Below are 22,164 nucleotides of genomic sequence, written 5' to 3' on the forward strand. Positions count from 1 at the left end.
CACTGCCAGAAACAACATAATCAATCACAGTCAAATGCACCATATATCCATAGAAAACTATTCCACTGTTAACCAGGCCCTTAAGGCCTGAAAATATTTACATAATGTCAAGTACAATGTGCATATTAACTAGGGTGATCTGCTCCCCCAACTCTTATGGATCATTTGGCTCACTAGAAATGACAACCTCTTTAATAATAAAAGGAATCCTGTTGACTGAAAACATGCCATTAGCATGACCCAAGAATTCTGCATGATTTATCTCCAAAAGGAAACGACCACTAGGGTAACCAAAATCATTTATCTTAAGTGGGAGCCCCCTCCTTGAGGATTATTTATGCTTAATACTGATGGGGCTAACCCATCCAATCTGGACAAGGAAGGGTTAGGAGGTCTCATTAGAGATCACAATAGGGAATGGGTTGTTGGGTATATGGAATGCACTTCTCTTACGACCCCTCTGCATGCTGAGTTCAAGGCATTGCTGAGAGGCCTGAGGATTGCTAGTACAATGTTCATCAAACCTCTCACCATTTGTACTTACTCAAAGGAGCTTGTCAACACTATTACTTATGGTCATGACCTTTATGCTAACTTGATTTCTGAGTGCAGGTCCCTACTACAGGTGCTCGAGACAGCAGGAATCAACCATATCTTCAGGGAGCAAAATAAAGTCGCGGACAGCTTTGCGAAGGAAGGCAGCAAACTTAGGCAACTTTGCACTCCAATTGTTTTGTCATGCCCACCTGCTTCCACAGTACCACTCGTAGAAGCGGATAAAAAAGGAAAAGTTTTTGCTAGGCTAATTAATCCTTCTATTTTGGACCTACATAGCCGGGATGTGGCTTATGCTAACTCAACTAATCCCCCACTCGCTAATACTTCGAGTGGAGCAGTAGCTGCATCCACTGTTACTCATGTTTTCCCTTGACTAAGTTGCTAATGAATTGCTCCTTTTAACTAAAAAAAAAAAAAAAGAAAGAAAGAAAAGAGAGAAATTAATTAATGGGAAAATTAGGAAAAAGAGAGTAAACGTGAACAACTTCTCTCCTGATTTGTTTATTATAATATAACACGCAATCACTTATCCAAAAGGTTGAACAAGCTTCACATAGTCGCTGTCATTGTTATCCAAGGGTTGTCTTTACTTGGCTCAAATATAATTTGTGAACTCAATAAATTTTATTTAAATTATATTATATATTTATAAAATTTATTTAAGAACGCTTAATAAAACAGAGTCGCTGTCATTGTTATCCAAGGGTTGTCTTTAATTGGCTCAATATAATTTGTGAACTCAATAAACTTTATTTAAATTATATTATATATTTATAAAATTTATTTAAGAACGCTTAATAAATTATCACAATCGATTAAAGTTTATAAATAATACTAAATGTTTCAACTAAATCATTATCATTTCTTGAAAATTTTCGGCTTGAATAAGAATGAGTGAGACTAGAGGCGGACGTTTGGTATTCGATTCGGTATTGTTAAAGTTTCGACTTTGGTAATTTGGTAATCGGTATTTGAGAGTAGATACCACATATCATACTTTAAAATATAGGTTCAGTAATTCAGTAAACGGTAAATTAAACTTTGGTTTGATACGGTATTTGGTAATACCATATTAAAGTTGGAGGTGTGCCAATTTCGTTTAAACTTCAAAAAATATATTTAATAGAAATCTTATTTAGTATTCTTTTTTTGTATTTTTTACAAAAATATTATCAAGGTTCAAGAGGTTCTTTGAAATGACTAATACTATTGTCTATTGGGTTAGTTAGGCATATATATATATATAAAAAATACTTCAGTATACGGTAAATACCGAATACCAAACGGTATTAATATCTTGTACCAAATTCAATCTCGAATATCGAAATATTAAAATTTTACTCCCAAATTTCATATCAAATGCCAAATTATCGAATATCAATTACCAATTTTTTTTTATTTGGTTGGGTAATTCGGTTTTTTCCTAAGTGAGACCATTATAGAAATTGGGAGAAGAAAAAAAGTTGAGATATTTTTTGTGTCTTGATTCTCAATACAATGTATTTATTTATTTGTATCAAAAGCATATGAAATTAAATGAAAAGAAATATTTACCTATCTATATCATATTTAAGAAAAACTAACACGTAGACGTTGCTAATTGGAATGTTCCATCTGTAATTGTTTGATAAAAACAACATTTTACTTTAGCTTAAATTCTGGAGCATATCTCACTTCATTTTTTAATTTCTTAAAGTGGATGTAGAAGCCGGATGAAATATAAAATATAGTAAGTTATTTTTACCCTATCAAAAATATTCCTTCCATCTTTCGGATAGAGGTTAGGTTTATCTATATTTAACCTTTTTTAAATTTGAATTTGTTAGAATATATTGGTTATACTATTATTGTTATTAGTTTAACCGCACGTGTCTAGCACACGTAATTTTTGATTATTTAAAATTGAAGATTTTGTCTATTGCGAATGTTTTTAATGACTGCAAAAAATCAAATTACTTCTCCAAAATCTTTCACACTTTAATATAATAATGTAAACATAAGTTATATTTTATTATAAACAAATATATATTGTAGCATCAGAAGTTTAAGTGTTTAATGGATCATCATTTTTGCACTCATAATGCATTATCTCTTTTTCTTGTTGCTAGAGTCAAGAGAGACGCATCGATTTGAATCATATTTATAGTATATTATTTTTTTATTTATTTTTTCTATATTTAAGATTTTCTTTCTTATTTTAAAGTTAAATTCTTTAGAAAATCTTTGATTACTACTTAAAACTGTTAGAAATTTGATATTTCTTATATTTTTCTTATTTTAATGATTTCTTGTTGCTAGAGTCAAGAGAGACGCACCGATTTGAACCATATTTGTAGTACGTTATTTTTTTTTTCTATATTTAAGATTTTTCTTATTTTAAAGTTAATTTTTTTAGAAGATCTTTGATTACTTACTTAAAACTTTGAAAAGACGATTTAATCTAAATCTGAAATCAAAATTCTAAAATTTAGAATTTGTTCAAATAAGGAAAATTTCAATAACCAAAATTTATTAGGACAAAAATTTAAATTAGAATTTTATTTGATATAAATAAAAGTTTAACTACCTATGATAAAAAAAAAAAAATTTGGAGAAGAAAAGGCTTTAAAAAAAATACTCGTGGGTCTTTTTCTCTTTCAAATATTATCCTTATTAAAAGGAATTAATTCCTAATATCCGTCTTTTCTTTTAGGTGTCCTAAATTTTTTCCTAATATTTTGGAATAATAATTTTGTTACTATTTATATATGCTAAAGAAACCTCCCAACATATATATTTTAGGAATCTACATTAATTAGATCTTATCATATATTTTTCTTATACCCTATATTTTAGGACTCTTCCCATATACTTTAATATATAAATAAATAAATAAATATATATATATATATATATATATATATATATATATATCATGTTACAATAATTGTAGAACAAAAGATGAAAAGACAAGTTTGTCTAAAATGGAATATTTTAATAAAGGGCAAAAAGTTCAAATTACTTGGTCTTCACACTTTTAATATATTATATAGATATATAGATATACTATTTTAGCCGCACGTGCCTCACACGTGTAACTTTTAATTATTTAAAATTAAATAATTTTTTTAATGAAGTGCAAAAAATTTAAAATATCTATTTTATTGTAATATATTGTAGATGTAGATGTAGATTTATAGACTTTTTAAATCTTTTTAAAATTAAATTTAGTTGATTAGAATTTTTAAACTAATAAAAAAATATTAGTTGTCATTAATTCTAATGACTTCTAATAAAAAAGGTTCTACCATAAATATATTTAATTAATTTTCAATTCTTAAATATTAGAAAAAAAATATTGAAAAGATAATTTTGTCTAAAGCAAAGACTTTTGCTTCTCCGGAATGCCGAAGGCAAGCAGACAAAAGTTCAAATGATATTTCTAATACCCTTCACACTATAATATATTATAGATAGGAATAGGATAGGATGGGATACGATTTTGCGCCATGTATAGTATTTAATATAGGACTTTGCAAAAAACTTTATAATTTATGATACTTTTGGACGTTATAGTTGCCCACTTGAAATAGAATAAAACTTTGTAATGTAAATAATTATGTAATATAGGATTTTACAATTTAAATTAATATTTAATATCATAAAAAGGAAAAAGACAATTTTGTTTAAAAGAAAGACTTTTAATGAAGGGTAAAAAGGGCAAACGCAAATTATAAGGATCTTCACACTTTTAATTCAATTAGTTTAGTGTAAGTGGATTGCACGTGTATCTCACGTCAATACAAAAGATTATATACTAAAAAATAAGCATAATAATTTTTGGGGCAAATGATGTTTTTAAAATGAATTTATACGTTCATTTTAAAATTAGGATATGATTTCATATAGATTAACAACAAAAAATTGACATGAACATGATGCTTAATGAATAAAGTGAAGGGTTAAAAACACACCTAAAATATCTCGATGTTTTTAATTTTCTATTTGAAACCACCTTTAGTTCTTCTAGGTATAAGACTCTCTCTATATTAAAAAAAAAAACGTTATGATTCTAAAACCTAAATCTAAAACTAAATAACATTGTAAAAAATTAAATTTAAAGAAAGACAATCTACTATGTTCCTAGGTAAGATTAAAACTCTATTTCTATTTTTTGTCTAATTCATTCATTCTCTCCAGATTTCTATTATTATATTTTCTTGTACTCTATTATTTTTGTTTGTTATTATTCTAATTGTCAAGAACTTCATAGTAGAATCATAAACTCGTGAAAGTTAGTATCCTAAAAATGTTACTAATTTTATAAGAAAAAGTTAAATAGTTGTAATCTAAGTTTATGGGATTCATACTGCAAATCATTATTTTTTTTTTACAAAATACTCTATTAGAACACGTATGTGCCACGTAAGCACTAAGGTTGTCAAAAATACACTTTTAATTAGTCCAGGAGGTAATAGGACCCTCCTAAAGTTCGAGTGTGTCTCACCTTTTCGCGTATAGTTCAAGGTGGTAATAGAGTATTTTCTCTTTTTTTTTTTCCTATCAACAAACAGTTTGAAAATTTTCTATGATGATTTATGAATAAAGTGAAGGATCAAAAAAATATCCGAAGTATTTTGACTTTTTTAGCTTTCTACCTGAATTTCACCAAACACTCTAAACATATAAATGGCAATGCAACAAAAAATTCATACTACTACTCACACTTGAAATTTTTATGATGACTAATGAATTAAGTGAAGGATAAAAATACACCTAAAATATCTCAATTTTTTTAATTACTACCTATTTGACCACGAAGGTCATTTGTCACTCAAATTTGATGCTCATGAAAGCCCGACACTTTGAATGTCAGTCTATCTAAATACATCAGTTCCTTGACAACAACATTGACAATAACCTCAACACCAGCTTCAGAAACCAACTTGACACTAACACGTGTCCTAGGATTTGCATTCTATAGGCATAACAAGGCAGAAAGTAAGATCAATGAACAAATACTCTAGAAGTATTCATACAAATACAAGAGATTTATACATTTAAATGAACATCTAAAATAAATCATAAAATCTCATATGACAAATTATTTTTATGTTTTTTTCTATCGACAAATAACATCGCAATTAGTATAATCCCTTTTGAATAAAATGAAGGATAAAAAATACACTTAAAATATCTTGATATTTTTAGTTTTCTACCTGAACTTTAATCAAACACTCTATACACATAAATGATCATCTAAAACAAATTATGGAATGTCATACTACAAATCACCCTTTTCTTTTTATTCATGGTCAAATAACTTGAATATTATTATGATACAGTGAAGGGTCAAAACCACATCTAAAGAGTCTCGATCTTTTTAATTTTTTAACTGAACATTCACCAATTGTGTTGTACATCTAAATGATCTTCTAAAACAAATTATGAAATCTCATACTATAAATCACTTTTTCCATTTTATCTATGGACAAACAACTTGAAAATTATTATGACGACTTATATGAAGGGTCAAAAATACACATATATAAAAAGGGATCAATAAACACAATTAATGATAGAAAAAAATACAACAAATCTTTATATTTGTTTTTATCTTCTTTTTTTTAATCTAAAATATACATCTTCTTTGTTGTCTCTCACTGAATGCCTTACAACAACCTAACTTCTTTAGGTTAAAATCTTCTTTATATGTGGTTTCTTTCGCACGTGTAACGCTTGATTATTTAAAATTAAATGATTTTGTCTATTGCGGAGATCTTTAATGAAGTGCAAGAGTTTAAATCATTTTTTTAATATTCTTCACACTTTAATATAACAATGTAAACATAAACATATATTTTACAATAACCACATATAAATTTTACCACCAGAAGTTTCAAGTGGTTGATGGATCACCACCTTTGCGTTTGTCATGCAGTATCTCTTTCCCTTGCCGTCAGAGTCAAAGAGATACATATCAATTTGAACCTTATTTGTGGTACGATTATTTTTTTCTATATTTAAACATTTTTTCTTATTTTTAAAGTCAAATCCTTACAAAATCATTAATTATGTTTTTATTACATACTTAAAACTTTTAACAATTTGATACTGCTTAAATTTTTCTGATTCTAACATTTTTATATTTATTTCTAGATTTTTTAAATTTTCTTAAAATTAAATTTAATTGATTTAGAATTCTTAACTAATGAAAAGTATTAGTTGTCATTAATTCCGATGACTTCTATACCAAAAATAAATTTAATTAATTTTCAACTCTTAAATATTAAAAAAATAGAGAAAAGATGATTTTATCTTCAACAAAGATTTTTAAAGAAGGGCAAAAAGTTTAAACAATATTTTAAGATCCTTAACACTTTTAATATATTATAGATTATAGATAGATAGATTATAGATATAGATTATAGATATATGTAGATATAGATTATAGAACCATGTCTGTTTTGATTATTTCTTACAATGTATGATATAGTTTTAATATGATGGTTTGGTAACCATGAAAATCCTCACTTTATGTAACCACCGATTTGATGGTATCTGCTTTTTTTTTTTTATTAATTATGCTCCTACTTAATATTATATAATCTTATTTTATCCTTTATCTATGATTAACTCTATCTCCTACTTGTCAAACCACCGTCAAACAAAGTATAAATCTCGTTGTAGTGAGAGAAATAACTTTCTACTCTAAATTGTCCATATATTTTTATATTGTATTGATTACTTGGTGAAATTTTAATCAGTTTCAGAGTTTTGAATATTGGGGCTTCCTATATATTTTAAATAAGAAAAGATTTAATAGTTATAATTTTAATTATTTTAAAGTCTTAAATTTAAAGTAGATAATTTAAATGAGAAGAAGGTTTAAATGATGTACTTTTTAACTATTTTATGGGGATTGATTTTTCACTAACAATTTTTTTTCACTAACAGATTGCAAGGAGAATACTTGGGACTATAGTTTTCCAAGAATATTAGCGCTGTCTTTGGGGATGACAATATCTAAAAGGCGCAAACAGTTACTTGTTCGAGATAGTAGTACACTTCACAAGAGTAAGAGTACACATAACTAAGAATATACTTAGAATTGGCAAAGATTCACCTTTAATGAAGAAACAAACACTTGGCGGAGAATTCTCATCTATCAGCAAACCAAAAATTTAATGCAATATCAGAAAAGTCCCTGAATAAATCACACAATTTCATAATCAAACTATACATTTAACATCAAGTCAAAGTGAAATATCAATCGTATGAAGAGGCTCTGGATATGTTAGAGCCTTGATGACAACATAAAAATGCACATTAAGCGAGGCGAAATGCTATCACGTTTTGAGCCTGGATGTTAAAGAATGCACAACAAAGTTTATGTAAGAAATCTCTCCAACCTCTCTAATCACCTCCATAGCTATACCAAACCTAGTAATGTTTGCTCAACAAAATTTCTACTGATTCTAGAGTCCATCCTAGTATAGAATTCTATATTAACTTGGTCTGAATCTGCTATGATTTTTTCACTACTTCTTATCTCTTTGAAGCTTAATCTGAAATATAATTTCAAAATAAAATTGGTGTTATGTGCAGCTTCACTTGTTCCAAAAAATTATATTGCAAAGAAACCATTGATATTATGATTTTTTTCATCATCCATCTTCAAGATAGCTAGAAAAATAATGCACCTAAAAAATAAATCCAACATTTCAAATTATATTTCATGACGTAAAGGAATTCCAAATCAAACAATAAAGAACAATTAATCTAAGATCAAAAATAAATAAATTTTTGCTATATATATTTATTGTAGATGCTATTGTATTGTTGTAGAAAGGAAGAATATTTAATTTATAAAGTTACAAAACCTTTTTCCTCACAAAAATAATAATCTAAATATGGTAGATTGATATTTTTTCCATAAATTATTTATGGCCAATTAAGCTAAAACTCATACAAATATGAGTTTTTTTTTAAGACGATTATGGTTCCTTTTTAGTTCTATTATGTAGGCTTTTGCATTCCTTTTATATATCAAATAGAACTTTTGCTTAAAAAAAAACACTCATACACGTTTATAATTCCTAAAATTATTAAGTTTAGTACATTGTTCAATTATGAAAATATTTAATAATTGAAGAAAATATTAATTGTCATTAATTCTGATAACTTCTAATAAGGAATTTTTCATAACTTCTAATAAGAAAAAGTTTTACCATAAATATATTTAATTAATTTTCAATTGTTAAATATTAGAAAAAATAGTGAAAGGACGATTTTGTCTAAAGAAAAGATTTTTAATGAAGGGCAAAAATTAAAACACTATTTCTGAGGCCCTTCATACTTTTAATATATTAAAGATATAGATAGATATATAGATACTTTAGGAGTTGATATAATATATATAATGATACAATAATGGCAGAAGAAAAGGTGAAAAAAATAATTTTGTCTAAAGCGGAGTATTTTAACAAAGGGCAAAAAATTTAATTCACTTTTTTAAGAGTCTTCACACTTTTAATATATTATAGATTATAGATATAGATATAAATTATAGATATGTTATTTCAGTTATTCCTTTTATTTTCTTAAGAAATAATACACCTAATTTTATTTTAAAATAATTAACTTGCATTTCCCATTTTACTCGATGGTGAATAAGTCATATCGGAGTTACGACACAAGGATTAAATAATGATGAATTATTTAACAAATATACATATATAATTATATAGTTGACTCATTGGACTAAAAACAAAATATTGTACGAAATATAATATCCTATGTATTTAATTTTACTCTAGATGAATAAGAAAACTTTTATTTATAATTTTAACTTTTAAAAACTTAGGAAGAAGAACCTTGGAAAATGTATATCGGTCGTTTTTATGTTTTGTTTTGAGATCAGTGATTTCGGATTGTTATCCCTTTTCTTCTTTTCGTTTTTTAGTTGTAACGTTTTGTTTTTTTAGTCAAACGATATAAATTTGAACAACATTTTTAAATATTAGTTTAGCCACACGTGCATCGTACACTTAACTTTTAATTATTTAAAATTAGACGATTTTATCTGTTACAAAGATTTTAATGAAGTGCAAAAAGTTCAAAACACATATTTATTATAAACACATATATACCACCAGAAATTTCAAGTGGTTAATGAATTTATTATATTATAGATGTAGATGTAGATTAATAAACTTTTTAAAATCAAATTTGATTGATTTAAAATTCTTAAATTAATGAAGAAAATATCAGTTGTCATTAATTGTGATGACTAAAGGTTTTATCATAAATATATTTAATTAATTTTACACTCTTAAATATTGAAAAAAAATAGTAAAAAGACAATTTTATTTAAAATAAAGACTTTTGATAAAGTGGAAAAAATTTAAATGACATTTACAAGACTCTTCACACTTTAATATATTATATAGATAATTTTTGTCATATTGATATAAAAAATTTACAATCTATAGTACTTTTCATACCGTATTTTAAGTATTTTAAAATTTAATTTTAAAATATTAAATTAATCTAGTTTAATTTAAATTTTAAAATTAGTTAAATTAATTTTTTAAAAATAAAATGTGACACATAAAAAGAATCGGAGTAGTATAATAGTAAGTAACCTAGTTGTAAATTATCTCCTCATATACATCTATTTTTTATAATTGCTTTGTACTCCCTCCGGCAAAATTATCCATCTCAAATTTTCTAATTTGATTTCTTATTTTACTTATCTTTTTTCATTAATTAAGAAAAGACAAATTTTTTTTCTTCATGTTTTAACCTTTGTATTGATTACTTTTTTCTTTAAATTAAAATATAAACGTTATTTAATAAGGGCACTCTGATAAACTAGACATGTTATTAATTATTTTTCTTAATCAATGTGTTATCTCACTTTAGGACGAATAATTTGAGACGGAGAAAGTATATTTTTACTTGTTTAATATACTAAAAATAGATATTCAATATATTTATTTAATTTAAAAAATTAATAAATAATTTACATCTTATTTGATTTTTCTATTGCTATTAAATTATATTATTTAATTAATATATTTCTTAAATTATTTATTAATTAATATATTGCTATTAAATAAATCATACATATTATTTATTGACGGAAGGAGTAGGTGAAAAATTACTTGTAGGAAAAAAGGGGCAGGGAGACAGTAACATGAAGTTTATAGGAATTGTATAATAAGGGGAAAAAAGAGGAAAAGTAAATGAGGGTAGGATAATCATTTGCTGACTAGTATAAATTCACCTAGAATAGTGTGCCACGCTATCCAATTTTTCTTCTTTCTTATTCTCCTTTTGGTCATTTGCCTATTGCTTCTTCTTCCTTTTTTTTTTACCAGCACAAAAAAATTTCATTGCATCTTTCTCTTCATCTCCCTGAATTTTTTCATCATAAAAAAACTCAGGTAAGCATTACTGAATTTTAGAATTTTTTTTTACTCTCTAAGTCGATTATAATGCTATGGTTTATTCATAATTTGTGTGATCTTGATGGGATGTGTCTATATTTTATTATTAGGAATATCATTATATAATTTTTCTTATCGATTTTTGTTTGTTAGTTCGCTTAAGAGGTACATTCGGAGTGGATGCCGTGAACAGAATTGAGTTTTTTAATTTTTGGTTTCTTTTATGATATGGTTTGGAAAAAGAATAATGAGGAAAAAGGTCAACATTCTTTCTTTATTAATCGTGGTGGTCGAGTCAGTTTGATTAATGGCGGAGTCAATAATTTTTTATGTCAAGGATTCTATAATTTATATATATGCACAAAAATAAACTTATTTTAACCCTTTTTTTTATAATCGTGGTGTTCGGATCAGCTAAACAAGGACCAGGTAACTTTGTCTATCAAGACTTACTTTTTTTTTTTGTCTCCGCTGGGATTTTAACATGAAGCCTCATGGTTCTCAACCACTTCATCTACCTATTTCCATAGTAATATTTCAACGCAAGGGGGTTTTGTTGAGTTTGCCTGCCCCTTCTCTACGTGCAAAAAGGTCAAGATTTGAACTTTGATATTTTATTATATTATATTATTTGAACTGTGTCTATCGGAAACAGCCTTTCTACTTCTTCGGAGGTAGTGGTATGGACTGCGTACATCTTACCCTCCCAGACCCTACTATGTGGGAATATATTAGGGTGGTTGTTGTTGTTGTTGTTGTATTTGTGGGGTAAGGGACAAGGATGCAATGTTATTGTCGGGGGATGCTTTTTGGTATTAGGTGATATATTATATAATGTGTTTTGATGTAAAGAAAAGGTTTATAACTATTGCTTTTCTTGAATTGGTTCATTACACTTTGTATATTTGATTGGTTAAAAACTAATGTATTTGTAGAATCTGGAAATTTGATCATCAAGAATGTGACTTTTAAGATAGCTGGTCTAGTGCATTATTCGCTGTGCTTTATCTTACATGGTGGTGAGACTTAATTGTTATTCTCAACGCTATTCCATTGTAATCTTTAGTTAGTCATGTTGTGACTGGTTTGGTTAAAGTATATTATAAGAGACAAAGTGTACAACGAGGCAAAGAGCTCTTTTTCCTATGGGTGTTTGGTTTTGTATGTAGTTCATATATAAGTCATTTGAATGAGGATTAACATTGATCACGATGCAGCAAAAATGCACAAAGAGGCGAAAAGCTCCTATTTTGATATGCCAGCATTGGATGTTTCTGTTGCATTTCCTCAAGCAACTCCAGCGTCCAACTTTCCTCCATGCAGTAAGATTGATACCTGATTTTAAATTTTACTTACTCTATTATTCACTGGAATAAACAGAGAAGAAGTCAATAAATTGCTTAATGTGCGTATTTGCATGCATTTGATTGAAGCCATTCAACAATTTGCTAGATTGCACTCAGGGGCGGATCTAGGGGCCTGAGTGTGGGTTCCCGGGAACCTAGTAACTTTTGTGCAAATTTAGTAGTTAAATAGAGAAATATGGTAAATGTATAAGAATTATAAGTTAGGAAATCATAAACAAAGTGTGTTGTTGGTCCAGTGGAGTAGATGGACTTGTAAAAGTTTTATTAACCGCTTCATTGTGGATTCAAATCTGCTTAGTTACTATTTGATTTTATTGCCTTGCATCTTAGAGGACGAAACTTTTGTTGCTTTTCTAACATTGGTTAATTGAATATCCTTCGCTACTAGCTGCTTTAAATAAAATCTGAATACAAATATATACTTGCGATCAGCATCGGAAAAGATACTCCTATAGCCTCCTAATACTTGGGTCGTTGTGCTGACTGTGATGTGAACTTTACAGCTTCAGACTATTATCAGTTAGCTGATCTGTTGACTCCGGAGGAGCAAGCCGTCAGAATGAAAGTGAGGGAATGCATGGAGAAAGAAGTTGCTCCTATAATGGCAAAGGTATTTCTTTTGTTCTCTGCATTTGATGACAATGCTAATTCCATTGTGGATTCCGTTAGTATAGTAATTGATAAAGTTGTGAGTAGAAAACAAAGATTATCCTTAATGCTTCGAGTCTCAAATCTTCCTGAGAAAATATTTACTGCTATAGATGCACTTAAAGGTAACCTCCTTTTAATGTTTTGGAACAGTACTGGGAGAAGGCAGAGTTTCCTTTTGAAGTCATTCCAAAATTTGCTGCTTTGCACATTGCTGGTGGCACAATCAAGGTGTTTTAAGAGCTTGATAAGTTTCTATATTTATCACTTTTGAGTGTCCATCAGGAATTTACTTACTTTTGGTTTCAGGGGTATGGTTGTCCAGGTTCCTCGATAACTGGAAGTGCTGTTGCTGCAGCGGAAGTTGCCAGAGTTGATGCAAGTTGCTCTACATTCATTTTGGTGCATTCATCATTAGCAATGCTCACTATTGGTAAGTCTTGTTATTGTTTGAAATTGCTTCTGGTAGCCTTTTGGCTTCTTTTGAACATTCCGGCATGGTTGACACATTGTTTTTGGTAGAAGTATTGTGATTTGTGATATTTGCTGGTGCTATTCGTCAACTGATCTTTTGATGGGAGATTTTCTTTATTTTTAGATGACGAAAGAACTCCATTACTATGGCCTCTCTGAGATATGCAATTTATAAATTTTGTTGTCTATAGTATTTTGCCATTACTTCTTCATTTCCGCTATTTCTTTTTCTCTATACTTCTTTGGACTGTTTTGTTCCTTGAGCTGAGGGTCTATCGGAAACCGCCTCTCTACCTTCAAGGTAGAGATAAGGTCTGCGTACATTTTACCCTCGGCAGATCCCACACTGTACGATTGCACTGAGTATGTTGTTGTTGTCAATAGGTAGTGAACTAATTATCCCTTGTTGTTCTGTCAAGAATAGGGCTATGTGGGTCTGAAATGCAAAAGCAAAAATACTTGCCGTCATTGGCTGAACTTGACACTATAGCTTGTTGGGTGAGAACTTTATGTTTTGGTCATTTATTTAGCATTTGTATTTGTGATTGCCAAATATTAGTTTGTAATCTATGCCTCTTTGGAATTAGGGCCTAACTGAGCCTGACTATGGAAGTGATGCAAGTGGGTTGGGGACAACTGCCAGAAAGGTCTAGATTCTGCATTTTGACGCCAATTTTTAATTTCTAAGATTATCTGTATTGATTTCCATTTAAATTGGGTAAGGTTGCTAAATATTCTTCTGCAATATGTGTTATCTTCCTGATTTCAAATGATAGGTTGAAGGTGGTTGGATCCTTGAAGGGCAAAAGCGTTGGATAGGAAACAGCACTTTCGCCAATATACTGGTTATTTTTGCTAGAAATACATCCACAAACCAGATAAACGGGTAAGTTACAACATACTGCTGCTATATGGTCGTATTTAGCACAATCTTTCACCAGTTGCATTGGTAGCTTATTAGGTCATGTAAAATATCTAGAGGCGTAGTTCATCTTCTAAGTTTGCTATTTCCTCAGCTTTCACTAGTTTCATATTTTCAGTATCAGTTTTAGACAAATGATGTGTTCTGTATCCATCTTTGTACCTTCTAGTGATTGGTTTAAACTTGCTCGATACCACTATAGATATAGGAAAATGACTCTATGTTCTAAATAGGGTTCTGTCTTTCACCTCACATGAAAGTGCTATTCCCTTTCATCCTCCCTTTTGGACCATCTTAGTTTATTTCTAACAATTGGCGTTTGCCTTTGTCTCAGTTTCATAGTAAAGAAGGATGCTCCAGGATTGCAAGCTACTAAAATGGAAAACAAAATTGGACTACGGATTGTTCAAAATGGAGACATTCTCTTGAAGAAAGTTTTTGTCCCTGATGAGGATAGACTACCTGGGGTCAATTCTTTCCAGGATACAAACAAGGTACGGCAATATGGATGGGGTGTTCTATTTGCTATCAATGTTCAATAATGATCTGTCCGGTTGTATGTCTATTCATCAATCTTAAGCTAAACAATTCTCCGGTTGTGAGGAAAGAAACTGACCGATAAACTGAAATTTACTCCTTTTTCCAATTGAACAAAATAAAATGTTATTTCTCCGTTTTCCTTGCTTGGCCACTCTATTGCACTACATTCTACCATTTTCCTCGCTTCAAATCTAAAAGTAGGAAAAGAATAAGGAGAATAGTGCTAATACAGTGGTAGTAGTTGTTTTCTCTTTCAAGTTCTTACATTTTTCTGGAGTTAATATCTGTCCGCCCTTTTGCACCTTACTGTTAGATGATGGATTGTATGCTCCCTCTACCTTTCCTGGTTGCATAGCTTATATTCCATTATCACCAGGAAGCTTCACAGGCATAGTGCAGAGCTCCTTATACCACAGCTGTTATTTTTTGTTTTATATGAATAGCTTATCTCACTCATACTGGTAAACTACAAAATTGGTATTCTTGCAGTCTGTCTGTCGGAGACCCTTTTTGTCATGCCAAAGAACATATTACATGCCATGAATAGTGCACTTCAGCTTTATACTAATTTGCTTGAAGCAAACAAAAAAAAAAAACTCTTGAGATTTTATCAGTTTAAGTCTGTTTAACTCACAAGCCATTGTCCAGCTGTTGAATCTAACATACATATTCATTGTGTGCATACATACATCTTCATCGAAACGGATTATTTTATGTCGCCAATTATGTTAGCCGAGTTTCCTATGCTTGCTTATCAAACAGAGCTGGCTCCATCAAAAGCCACATCCACCATTTCTGGGAAAAACAGGAGAAAAGCAAAAATAAAAAAGAAACATAAATTTTTTTTAAAAGGGATTGTCTCATCCCCTTATTACGGAATTCACGCATTCCCTTCTTATCGTGGGATTAACATAGCATTTCATGGAAGCCAGAGCGTGTGGACATACGAGTACATGTTATGTACAATGACTGTTCTTGCCATCTCACGACGCAGTTCATCTACTCCCCATATATTTCTGTCGAAGTTCTTACTTATTGCATTTTGACTTTCTCCGGCATAGAACACAGGAACATTCTTGTCCTCGAATACACTATTCCTCCAATTTACCCTGATGTAAATATTTTTATGAATACTATGTCAAGCAGACATGCCGAGACTTACGGATGGTACAAAATCTACTTTATGCTTGTTAAATGCTGAAGATATTAGTGTAAAGCTCAAACCAGAACCAACCAAATATATGGAGACCTGATAACCTATCCTTTCTTACATCTGCCAATATCGCTTTTTTCGCATCTTTTCCCTTTTGTTTTCATGTATTTCAGTCAACTATGATTGTTTCCTTTGAAGTTGCCGGGTTGATATTGCTGATTGGTTTTATGTAGCTGAGTTATTGTTTCATCATGTTACTCTTCCTTGAACAGGTGCTCGCTGTATCACGTGTCATGGTTGCGTGGCAGCCTATTGGCATTGCAATGGGTGTTTATGATATGTGTCACAGGTAACAACAGATAAGCTCATTAGTTTTTATCATACGATGACAGTTGTTGCGACATGCTTCAGATCATGAACTTTACCTAATTAAGTAAGGAAGCTGAGTTGACTTTGGGACTGGTATTATCTGTGTGCCGAGATGGAAAAACAGTACTTAAGTCTTCCTCACGTTGAGGCTCCTTTAGTCAACTCCTTTCTCCAGACAAAGCATAATGTAGTCTCATAATATAAGAGACGATCTGCCAGGGAACTTCACTGATATTGCTTTTTATTTAAACAAGAGTCTGTGATTGTCAGGAAGGTTTCGGACTAACCGCTGAGGTTGACATGAGACCCTCTCAGAAATAAATATTATGAAATCTGTAGATGTTACCTCTTATGAGCTATTTACCATATGCCTATTGCAAGAACTTGTATGAACATTTCATTTTCCCGTCTCCCTGAGTTCCCTTTTCCCCTCTTTTTCTATTGGCTAAATTCTCTTTGAAACTCCTAGGTACTTGAAGGAGAGGAAGCAGTTTGGAGCACCATTGGCCGCTTTCCAGATCAACCAACAGAAATTGGTCCAAATGTTGAGCAACATTCAAGCAATGATTCTTGTTGGTTGGCGGCTTTGCAAACTGTATGAGAGTGGTAAAATGACTCCTGGTCATGCAAGCTTAGGGAAAGTATGTCCTTTTTCTTCAGATTTTAAAAGTTGTTACATGCCTTTTAGACTGATCAGTAACATTGTTATTTCAGTCATGGAATACCTTGAGGGCGAGAGAGACAGTTGCTCTCGGACGAGAATTACTAGGTGGCAATGGAATCTTGTCCGACTTTCATGTCGCAAAGGTTTGTAACGATCATGTGTAGATTTCATCTTTACGTTTGTAGCTTACTTTATTATGATCTCATGGTATCCGTTTCTATCTTGACGTGTAGGCATTTTGCGATTTGGAGCCCATCTATACATTTGAAGGTACTTATGACATCAACACGTTGGTAACGGGTAGAGAAATCACTGGTTTGGCCAGTTTCAAGCCTGCACCATCAAGGCAAAAGAGTCGTCTGTGACAAATTTTCCTCTTCTCGAGGAAGCAAGTGTTCTGCTGGATTAAATTCTTGTTTTGGCAATTGCAACTCTAGAATAGTTTTATACAAAGAAAGAATTGATTATGTCCCCTTTTTTAAATACTAATAATAGTGAAGTTAGAATACACCTATTGTAATAATAGCAACATATTATTAAGTTTGAATACCACCTGTTGAAACAATAATACAAGAATGGCCTTGGAGGTGGTGGTTCGTGCGTGCATGGTCTTGAATTTCTGACCACGCTTGCTTCATAAGTGAAATTCCGAATTTTCTTACTCTCGAGTTTTGACTTTGAAGATTTGCAACGGGACGGCAAGCAGGGACTAAAAGTTCAAAGACAATTAGTCAACTTTAGAAAATTAACTTTTTGGGCTGGCCAATGATCTAACCACTTGTCTAGAAAAAATTATAAGTCGATATGATAGTGCTAACATTCAAATGTAACGCATACAAATCGGAGGGTTAGTTTACTAGAGTAAGAAGTTAGGGTTGATAAATTTGAGTCTACTTTTCCCTGAAAGAAAACCAAACAATAAAAGTTAATTTCTTTCAGTAAATATGCTCTTCGGGCACTTGAACATTTGTGGATTGCATCTCGGCAAATAGAAGCAGACCAACAAAACAGTGACACGTCTTTCTCTCTTGATTTATTCTTTTTCTGAAAATAAAATAGTGATAATTTCAGAAATCTCCCCTAGAATTTAGCCTTACAACACTAGCTTCTATTTCCATTGTCATTTCGAATAATACAAAACTTACCCTATTTATAACATTACCTTCCATTTCCATTGTGATTTCGTATTTTCAAGACCTGCGAATACAAGCTTTTGTAGGGGCCGTTTGGTGATAAGATAAAGGAAAATAATTTCAAAATAAAATTTAAAATTAACTTTATTTTATATTTGATATGAGATATTAACTAATTTCAAAATTATTTTATCGCATTATTTGTCTAAAGTAAAAGAATTACTAACTTTTATAAAGAATAAGATGAAATAGCTCATAGAATATTTTACTTACCCTATTTATCCAATCCGGTGCACACTGCACAGAGGGACTTGTAATTAAAGAACTCAAGCAGACACGGATATTTGCCACTAATATAGATCAAAGAAAAAGCAAAACGAAAGCAACATCCAAATTACACCGCTAACCTAACACTCCCCATGGACCTATATCCTTCTTGTACATGGTAAATTTATGAATGATCACTTCACGTGGTTCTTACAAATTTAGGTGACATGTCTTTTTTAAAACCACAAATTTAGGTGACATTTCTTTTTTAATTTGTTAAAAACAAATTATATTTTTGTAAGATCAAGATGATTTAATCTTTTTGAATTTGAAAAAGATCAGAGGTAGAGGTATGGACTGCGTACATCTTATCCCCAGACCCCACTAGGTGGGAATAGACTGGGTTTGTTGTTGTTGTTGTTGAATTTGAAAAAACATGAATTTTTAAGAAGGAGAATCATACGATATGTTAAAATTGTTTTATGATAATCATTCGCACTTGAAACATATCTTAATATCTGAATAGGTGCACATCTTTTTGTAAACGAAATGACCAAGACGATTTAACCTTTCTAGGTTTGGAGAAACATAAGTTTTCAAAACGAAAATCATACATGTCAAAAATTTCTTATGATAATGTACATCTTTTCCTAAGTGAAATGACCAAAACGATTTAACCTTTCTAGGTTTGAAAAAATATAAATTTTCAAAACGAAAATCAAATGGTATGTTAAAAATTTCTTATGATAATCATCTATATTGATGTTACCTTATTTAAACGTTACCTTATTTAGATGTTACCTTATTTAGTGTCACAAAATCATGAATCTGATCCCCTTAAATTTGTAATCCTTAAATCAGGGATTTCCCCTGTTATTAGGCTAGTAATTAGGAGACAATTAGGACTCCTTTATCCGTATAAATACAGTGTAGGTTCATTGTTATGTACATAATGAGATTGAATAATTCTTTCATCTATATTGTTTTAGTTTTCTTCCTCCTTTTAACTTGGTATCAAGAGCCTTATTTTTTTTTCCTCTCTCTGAGATCTGAATATTCAGTTTTTTTTTTCCAAAAAATCCATTTGATTCATCTTGGGATCGGATTCTTTATCCACATCTATTATTCTGGTTGTAATCTTTGGATTTGTTTGTTGATTCCCTCCGACTCCCATTTTTTTCTTCAATAGGAATGGATTCACGAGATATCTTGTCAACCAAATTTGACGGACATAACTTTCCAATCTGAAAATTTCATTTTAGGGCTTTCATTAGAGGTAAAGGCCTCCTTGGTATTCTAGATGGCTCAAAGGCTATACCTACAGAAGACAAAGAAAAAGAAGTTTGGGAAGCTAATAACGGCAAAATCATAACATGGCTTGTCAGTTTTGTTTCTACTGATATAGCTATGGAACTGATATTTTTTGAGAAAGCATCTAAAATGTGGAGTTATCTACATACTCTCGGTAACCAACAAAATTTGGCTAGAGAATTTGAATTAGAAAGACTACTTGCAGAATCAACACAAGGTGAGAAAAGCGTTAAGTGCTTCTATTCAGGACTACTCAGATTATGGGCAGAGCAAGATCAATATTTTGCTGCCTCAATTAGTGCTGCTGGACTAAAGGACTTCATGACTACTACGAAGAGGACAAGGACTGTCCAATTCCTTATGAAACTTAGGTCTGAGTTTGAGCCTTTACGTGCCAGCATTCCCAACAGAGAAAAACAACCATCTTTAGATGTGGTGGTTTCTGAAGTACTCCGAGAAGAAACTCGGTTAGGTTCTCAAGCCGCAATGGAAAATTATCTTTTTGTGGACACTGCCATGGCTGCATACAGAAGTTCTTCCTCGAGCAACTCTAACAAACCAGTTCAATGCTAGCATTGCAAAGAAACAGGGCATGTCATTTTCTATTGCAAAAAGCGAAATTATTGTAACTATTGTAAGAAGGATGGTCACATTATTTTGGAATTCCGTAAGAAATCTGATTCAGTAAAACGCTCAACTCCTTATAAAGCCTTTCACGCAATGACAGGGGATGTGGGTACACAACACACTCTAGAAACACAATGCATCACAATTATTTGATCACAACGACATTTATAAGATGATACAAGATTCATTGGCAGCTGCTTTCCCTAATGCAATCTCTACAGCTCTGACCGCTACATATCTCGATAAGAATAAGATTTTGAATTTAATGGTATGACATATTGATTCTGCTGCATCTAACCACATAACAAGAAACTAAAAACTTTTTTCTAATCTATCTAAAACACCTTCCACACATGAAATTATTATTGCAAATGGCTATGTTTTATCTGCATTAGGTATGGGTTCCATTAAATTATTTTTAGAAATTCTTTATGTATCGAAACTTACTGCGAATCTTTAATCCGCTCGATAACTTGTAGAACAAAATTGTTTGGTTATTTTTTCCTCTAATGGTTGTATTATTCAGAACATATTGACAGGAAAAACGATGGCTAGGGGGCGTAAGGTTGGCAGGCTGTTTCTTCTTCAATCCCTGGACACAAAATTTCATCATTATTTTTTTTCAGCTTCAAATAAAGATATTGAGTTTTCAAATAAAATGTGGACTTTATGTCATCTTCGTTTAGGCCATCCGCATACTTCGCATTTAAATTTCATGTTGAAATTCTATAATTTATTGGGTAAAGAATCACTAATTTTTCCCGCTAAATTACCTTGTGAGAGCTGTGCAAAATCAAAGAGTCATAAACTCCCTTTTCAATTAAGCAATACTACTTATTCTAATCCATTTGATTTAATTCATAGTGATGTTTGAGGACCTTCTCCAATTATATCTCATATGGGTTACAAGTATTTTATCTTGTTCATCGATCAAGCATCTCGTTATACATGGATTTTCTTTTTGAAACACAAATCTGAGGTACCAAACGTTATCAAAAAGTTTTATAACCTTATCGAAACTCAATTTGAGAAAAAAAATCAAGATTTTTCTTTCAGATTCGGGAAGAGAGTATGTAAATTTAAACCTCACAAGTTTTTTTCAAGAAAAAGGCATTATTCACCAACGTTCTTGCCCCTATACACCGGAACAAAATGGTGTGATGGAACGTAAGAATAGACATGTTGTTGAAATTGCCTTAGCTCTTCTTGATACATCAAATGTTCCAAAAACATTTTGGGTTGAAGCAATCCAAACGTCCATTTATCTTATAAATAGACAATCATCGTTTGTTATCAAACAAAATTGCCTTTATTTTGTCCTTTTTAAAAAATTTCCCGACTATTCGCACCTTAAAGTATTTGGTTGTGTATGTTTCATTCTTCTTTCAGACCATGAACGCCATAAATTATCCTCAAAAGCTATTAAATGTACTTTTTTGGGATACAATGATATCTAAAAAGGGTACTTGTGTTATGATTCATTACGTCGCTTATTAAGAATATCTCGATATGTTATCTTCTTTGAAAATTCTTTTACTTATACTAGTAAAGACTCGTAATTGTCTACTATATCCTTTTTGAAAGAATTCACGATTCATGATTCTGCTTGTCATAACAACCTAGCCACTGGTCCATCGCCAAACTTGTCTTCTGCCACAACAGGTACTACTTATGACTTAGATCCTTTTTTTGATAATG

At 30.7% G+C, this 22,164-nt stretch overlaps 2 protein-coding genes and 1 long non-coding RNA gene across 4 annotated transcripts; 2 read left to right on the plus strand and 1 right to left on the minus strand.

The window, feature by feature from the left end:
- Positions 1-337: 337 nt before the first annotated feature.
- On the plus strand, positions 338-931 carry LOC107844486. Its single transcript, XM_016688893.2, has one exon. It carries the CDS (start codon positions 338-340, stop codon positions 929-931), a length of 594 nt encoding a protein of 197 aa, XP_016544379.2.
- Positions 932-10,713: 9,782 nt separating this feature from the next.
- Positions 10,714-17,696, plus strand: LOC107843433 (acyl-coenzyme A oxidase 4, peroxisomal). 2 transcript variants are annotated; one of them, XM_016687730.2, is made up of 14 exons: positions 10,796-10,988; positions 11,927-12,010; positions 12,209-12,313; positions 12,862-12,968; positions 13,160-13,237; positions 13,316-13,439; positions 13,905-13,978; positions 14,068-14,127; positions 14,257-14,366; positions 14,737-14,896; positions 16,368-16,444; positions 16,934-17,105; positions 17,179-17,271; positions 17,362-17,696. In XM_016687730.2, the coding sequence occupies exons 3-14, from the start codon at positions 12,214-12,216 to the stop codon at positions 17,491-17,493; spliced, it is 1,287 nt and encodes a 428-aa protein (XP_016543216.1). In that variant the 5' UTR covers positions 10,796-10,988; positions 11,927-12,010; positions 12,209-12,213; the 3' UTR covers positions 17,494-17,696. The 2 variants fall into 2 exon arrangements, with proteins under 2 accessions (XP_016543215.1, XP_016543216.1); XM_016687729.2 differs by lacking the exon at positions 11,927-12,010 and having other exon boundaries at positions 10,714-10,988.
- LOC107843435 lies at positions 17,598-18,812 on the minus strand. The gene is made up of 2 exons (XR_001666356.2): positions 18,535-18,812; positions 17,598-18,325 (listed from the first exon to the last, which is right to left on the minus strand). It is a non-coding gene; the product is annotated as an uncharacterized LOC107843435 (long non-coding RNA).
- Positions 18,813-22,164: the final 3,352 nt, after the last annotated feature.

The sequence above is a fragment of the Capsicum annuum genome, chromosome 10, assembly GCF_002878395.1.
Source record: "Capsicum annuum cultivar UCD-10X-F1 chromosome 10, UCD10Xv1.1, whole genome shotgun sequence".
NCBI lineage: Eukaryota > Viridiplantae > Streptophyta > Magnoliopsida > Solanales > Solanaceae > Capsicum > Capsicum annuum.